The 6985-nt window shown below is 33.5% G+C and overlaps 1 protein-coding gene across 1 annotated transcript; it reads right to left on the bottom strand.

The window, feature by feature from the left end:
* Window positions 1-5511: 5511 nt before the first annotated feature.
* Window positions 5512-6652, bottom strand: LOC149479134 (uncharacterized). Its single transcript, XM_089708898.1, has 3 exons — window positions 6543-6652; window positions 6094-6255; window positions 5512-5578 (listed from the first exon to the last, which is right to left on the bottom strand). Exons 1-3 carry the CDS (start codon window positions 6645-6647, stop codon window positions 5519-5521), a joined length of 327 nt encoding a protein of 108 aa, XP_089565024.1. The 5' UTR covers window positions 6648-6652; the 3' UTR covers window positions 5512-5518.
* Window positions 6653-6985: the final 333 nt, after the last annotated feature.

Genomic DNA, 6985 nt, shown 5'->3' with positions numbered 1-6985 from the left:
AGGCAGGGTCACTACAAACCAAGCCAAACGGACAGTCACTCAATTAATTCACTTTCACAGTGTATATTTTTATTAATTAAGGGCCTATTCAAATAATTCAACCTACAGCGGTATCCGCTACCGCCCTGGGTAGCGGTATCCCGATAGGCACGCGATTAAATCTCACGTAGTATTTTATAGAGACTCTAATCGCGTACCGATCCGAGTACGGTAGAGAACAGCCGACACCGCTTATACCCGCGGCGGTAGCGGATACCGCTCTAATCTAAATAGGCCTTATATTTTTTTCATTTTCTTTAATCCTTTAATCTTTTTTTCCTTTAATCTTTTTCATCTATTCTTCCGTACATCTATGCTCAGAAATTGTAATTGTTTTTAATATTATTAGGAACGATTTTTGAACTGAAAACTTCTTTAGCGGCGTTGAGCACTTTTTCTGTAATGGGTATAAAATCTTAAACTCGCGTCAGGACACGTGACCTGATCGAAAAAGCGTAAAGCGCGTCACACACGGTAAAGATACTATAATATTTTATCTTAAGATACTGTTATATTTTATATTACAGTATCTTAACGCATCCGGTATCAGCGTTCGGACCATCATTTTTCTTTTTGTCATTGCGTACTAAGACTTCTGTAGAACCGCCATCCTGTTACAAATGACGCGAAATTTTGTGGGTCATTTGTAACAGGATGGCGGTTCTACAGGGGTCTTAGTACGCAATGACAAAAAGAAAAATGATGGTCCGAACGCTGATACCGGATGCGTTAAGATACTGTAATATAAAATATAACAGTAGGTATCTTAAGATAAAATATTATAGTATCTTCACCGTGTGTGGCGCGCTTAAGACGGATGGATATCAAACATGCTCAACGTTAATAATCAAGTTTTCACTTCTGCCGGCACTCCCGGAGTGCAACCCGGCTTTTTTTATAAATCCAGGATTACCGATCGAGACGTTTATTTATATGAATTCTGTACTTACGCAAAGGTTCGAATAAAACCAATCCATATGAAATAATAATATTCTTGAACACGGACCAAAATATAATCCCGAGTATAATATATGTTTTCCATTTCTGATTTTTAACCCTATCCGCATAGCAACTATCAACACGGCAGTTTATCTAAAAATATTTAAAAATTATCTAATTTTTTGGAATTTCACAGGTAATTTCATACAAAAATACCTACGTCTTATATAAAAACCAGGAGTTATATAAAATGCCGCATGAAACATGTTTTTTCGTGCGTGCAGCCGGCTCTATCGAATTATAAGACGTTGTCACGTCAAAAATTGAACTCCCACCTTATCTACTCAGTTGAATTAACAAGATGAGATAAAAAATATAGCATTTTGAATTGAAACTCAACAATAATTATACCAGAGATAAATATTCCATGTAATAGTTTTGTTGTGTTTAGTCTATTTCCGTTTGACATAACTTTACGTTTTTTTTTTTAGTTATACCACAGACTAGTTATACCTAAGTATGATTATGTAATCAAATGTACTGTATCATTTTTTGGGAATAAATGTCTTTCTATTCTAACTTCTCACCTTATCCAATTGAATTAAATCGTTAATCATAATACTTTGCAATTTAGCCCCACAAGCGATCACTGGATCTACAATGATCAACACAACTCCCGCGTCCAATCCCCAGAACAACCACGTTCTATCTAATTCTGTTATCTTTCCAAGTTTTATTACATTGTATACGTATCCGATGTATGCTGCATCTGCAATGTATCAAGCGTAGAGTGAACAGATTCTAGGGAAGCGCGTTCCATCTTAGAGTTTAGACCATATCTCAGCTTAACATCAGGCGAAATTGTGGTCAAGCGCTTCCCTATTCCCAATAAAAAAAAATAAAAAAATTAGGTTTATCCAGAATCAAAAAATCATCGGCGAAGTCAAGGGTCCAGTCTGTTGAGAAGTTTAATTGTCTTTAAAGCTTCCAACAGAAGATATGTTTTACGACAGGATTTACATGAAATTCAATTGAACCATGCATCTTCTTCTCTTATATATAAAAATGAATCGCAAAATGTGTTGGTAAGCGCATAACTCGAGAATGGCTGAACCGATTTCGATAATTCTTTTTTTATTATATTCTTTGAAGTACGAGGATGGTTCTTATGTAGAGAAAACGTAAACATGTACCACGGGCGAAGCTGGGGCGGACCGCTAGTTGTAAATAAAAATAAATGTAGTTAAAACTAAAGAACACACTTAAATTCATGAAATTATTGTATTGCTACTTTTATTTATTTTGTTCAAAGTTTGAATTAAATCTGTTCGGTAAAGTGGTTCCAGTCTAAAGTCGGTCGAGTCGGTAACATACAAAAATATAGGTGAAGATAAATTTAGCGTGTTAAAGTCTTAACAGATTTATTTACTGAAAACTACTCCAATGAAATATCCATAGAAAGCGCTATAAGTGCAGACGCTAACACGACACCCATCTCGGTCAGAGCGGATGCTGACAGGCGCCATCCCAAACACTCGCGCGATGCGGAACCACAGCGCGACCGTGCTGTTCACTACTACGCTTTTATTCATGTTTCCTGAACAGAACAACGTTATTTTTCTATAAATTTTACTTTCGAATTGACAACATATTTACCAAACGTCAATATAAAATAAAATAACGACTTATTTCTGTATTTATTTACCAATAGCTTCACTTCGTAATTACCCCATAATTACCATCAGATACTGGAAATATGGTTTTTAGGATTTACTTTTGATTTTTCATTGGAATTTTGGATAAGCTAATGCACTAGCACTTACGTAGTAACTATTTATTAATATGTGACTATAGAACATCATTGCAGGTATATAACAACTTTAAAACATGGCTTCTCTAAAATAATTGATGCTTTCACTCTTGCGACTATAACAAAAAAAAAAACAAAAAAATGTATTTATTAAGTCTCTCCTCTTTATAATATTATAGGTAAACCAGAATCTGATGGCAATTAGGGAAATCAAAATTTTGAGTGTGCAACCCTAGGGAAAATGGACTGAACGATCTTGATACTACTTATTTTTTATTTTGTCCTCAATATCATTAGTCACATTACATAAGTAAACAATACTGTACTAAGTACATATTATGTACATACATAATGAGATATCCACTTAATATTATGTAGGTACACACTTACATATATAATATACATATTACTTTTATATAGGTAATACATGTTATTATTTACATTATATTTTATCATTATCATTATGCCATGTAAAAATATGGATGTAATGATAATGCAGATCAAAAGTAGTTTGCTTATAATCTATACTCTATACTAATATTATAAAGAGGAAAGGTTTGTATGTATGTATGTATGTATGGTTTTCACGCATAAACTACTGGACCGATTTTGATGAAATTTGGCACAGACAATCTTTAGACCCTGAGAAAGAACATAGGCTACCTTTTATTGCGAAATATGTACCACGGGCGAAGCCGGGGCGGACCGCTAGCTTTTTATAAAATAAAATAAAACTATGTTTATTTTCGTAAGTATTATTATTGGACTTGACGAATAGCCGTATTGGAAACTCCTGTAATAATTTTTCATAAAATTATATTGTAAACAACAAACAATATAATAGTTACCTACAAATAATATTATTAATTTAAAGTATCAAAACGGGTAAGTCCAATTTACCAATAAAATTTTCAAAATTGAAAATTGTGATGTGTTTGACCCTTCTTCATCGAATGTTTTTCTATACACATTATAAACAACACCTCTTGCTTGTGATCGCAGCGGCTTTTTCAACATTTTCGAAGATTTTTTAGACAAAATCCTAAAAATTATTCATCAATTGCAAAGAAGACAAATTATTTGACAACCAATTTAATAGTTGTCAATTAAAGTTGCCACATGAAAATCTTTTATTTCTTTAATATAAATATGCCATCAGATTCTGGTAGACCTATAGTATAGACTAGCTTTCCGCCCGCTTTGTCTAAAACATAATAAATTATATACTAAAACCTTCCTCTTGAATCACTCTATCTATTAAAAAAACCGCATCAAAATCCGTTGCGTAGTTTTAAAGATTTATGCATACATAGGGACATAGGGACAGAGAAAGCGACTTTGTTTGATATACTATGTAGTGAAGCTAGTTTTCTCTTTAAAAGAGAAAACTAGCTTCTAACTAAAACGAGATAACTTACTTTATACCAAACTAGCTTACCGCCGGCGGCTCCGCCCGCGGTTTCAAAGAAAAACTCGCATAGTCCCGTTCCCGTAGAATTTCCGGGATAAAACCTATCCTTTATTACTCGTGGATAATGTAGCTTTCGAATGAGGAAAGAATTTTTAAAATCGGTGCAGTAGTTTATGAGCCTATTCATTACAATCAAACAAACAAAGTTGTCCTCTTTATAATAATATTAGTGTAGATGCATAGAGATAGTATGTACTATGTGTAGATGTAGATTCCTATACAGCTTTAAAAATTCTTGTAATAGGTATATTATTGGAATTCTGAGCCACTTATTTTCTAGTAAAATGATTTGGGTACTGCAGAAAAACAACACAACTTGAAATTGATTTTTATTAATGATATTAGCATACATAAATTATTACCTATTTTTTTACAGTTAATAAATCGAATTATTTTTTCTAAAACTGTGACTTCAAGATCGATCTTATTATTAGACACCTTTTCAAGCGGAAAAAGAATTTCATTCCTCACACATTCAACAAAATCCATAAAAACCATCATATTTACAATTTCAACTGATGTTCTTATTAAGCCTTGAGCGCGGGGACCGAATCCAGAAATTCCGTAACGAAAAAACCTCACGCTCCCCACTCCGACGGGCACGGAGGTGTGGCTTGAAGGCATAGCATGCAATAGCTTTACCGCGGCAGTCCCCGAGTGCCACACGTCTTTTTTTAATATTTCATCATGATCATCATCAGCCTTTGTTTGTCCACTGCTGGACGAAGGTCTCTTCCAATTTTTTTTTATTTATTTATTTAGCATAAAATTCGGATATCGCAGATCCATATTTTGTTAGTAAAATAAAACCTAAGTATTAATGTTAGTAATTACATCTAAAACCTAAAAACTAAGTCCACCATAGGACACTCTACGCGTAGACAAGTCGCTTTGATGCAACAAGTGTACGCACAAAGTGTCCCATAACGGGCGCACTTACATCCTCCGCAATGGTCCTTATACTACTGTTGGATCTGCCAATGCACGCTACTGAGCCCGGTTGGTTTTAATATTTAAAGTTATACAATTACAATTATTATTTGATTACCACTTATATCAATTTTTGAACTCAACATGTACTCTTTGTACTAAATGTAAATTCACAACATCTTTTTTTATTAAAACATAATTTTAGACTGAATGTGTATAAGAGCGAACTGTAAATCATTAAACGAACTATAATGTTTTAGCAAGCGTAATAGTTCGCAGTTTGTTTAATACGAATTTCGGAAAGTTCGACTTCTATTAAATTATTAGACTTATGATTCGGACTGGAACTGGAAGACTACAGCGATAATGGTCGTCATTGCTGTGATTGTCTGAAATATAAATATATATTTTTTTAGAAATTCTTATGTCCCAAGCAAATAAATAAATAATTATATGTTGTTAAATGTGGATTTATTTTACACAATAGGTACCATTGATTTCCCACGATGCAGTAGAGTTTTTAATCTATACTTATTATAATACTAGCTGCTCCGCGCGGTTTCACCGCCGTGGCTCCACCCCTATTGGTCGTAGCGTGATGATATATAGCCTATAACCTTCCTCGATAAATGGGCTATCTAACACCGAAAGAATTTTTCAAATCGGACCAGTAGTTCCCGAGATTAGCGCGTTCAAACAAACAAACTCTTCAGCTTTATAGGTAATCTATACTAATATTATAAAGCTGAAGAGTTTGTTTGTTTGTTTGTTTGTTTGTTATTATTATGTTATCAAGGAAGGCTATAAGGCTATATATCATCACGCTAAGACCAACAGAAGCGCAGCCACGCGGGTGAAACCGCGGAGCACAGCTAGTGTAAAATACAAATAATATGAACCATACCGTAGCAACCAAAGAAGTTTTTATGGTGAATAGTCCGAAGGGAGAGTAGTAAGCTTTCTCAAGTGTCAAATCGACAAATATATCCAAATGCTTCACAACCTTTCTTCCAAGAGTCTGAACCCGATTTTTGAATCGGCTCAATAGCGTAAAAGTTGTTTCGACCTGAAAAATATTAACATTTATAAGATCATTAATATGAATATAATTTTTAAACTACTGCTTAACTATATGAACTTACAAATTTTAATTGCATTTGGCCGTTTATTGATTTATACCATATGAAATAAAGTTGCACCTTCATTTCATTTGGTTTCATTACATTAATTTTATTCATTACTCTGAATACATTTAAGTTTATAAATATTATAAACATATCTACATCAAAAGCTAAAGCGCTTAGCACTGACTCCAATTCTATGTAAGAATTTAGAAAAGATAAAAAAACTTACCTCGTCATATATGTTTTGATACGGTTCAGTAATTTGTATCAATTCTACTAACTGCGAAGTGCAAAACATTATAAAAAACAATAATAACATTGCGAACGTCATCATGGATTCTTTGTCTGTGTATAGAAAATATGTTTATTTAGTGAAAAAAGGTAGGTAATAAATACCTGAACAAGAAAGTATTATCAGAATAGTAAGATTATTATGAATATCCTACTAATATTATAAATGCAAAAGTTTGTGACGATGACGTAAAAACTAAAAACCACTGAATCGATTTTAATGAAATTTGGTATGTACCCAGCTAGCTGAAGACCCAGAATAAGAAATTGGCTACTTTTTATCCCGGAAACACCACGGTTATGCGGGTTTTTCTTTGTGTACGCGGGCGAAGCCGCGGGCGGAAATCTAGTAGTAATAATATAAACTTATACTTACAAATT

The sequence above is a fragment of the Colias philodice genome, chromosome 21, assembly GCF_061535455.1.
Source record: "Colias philodice isolate Cphi_HAF_F1 chromosome 21, ilColPhil1 Martin Lab GWU primary, whole genome shotgun sequence".
Taxonomy (NCBI): Eukaryota; Metazoa; Arthropoda; class Insecta; order Lepidoptera; family Pieridae; genus Colias; species Colias philodice.
This window is presented reverse-complemented; position numbering and strand designations above follow the sequence as displayed.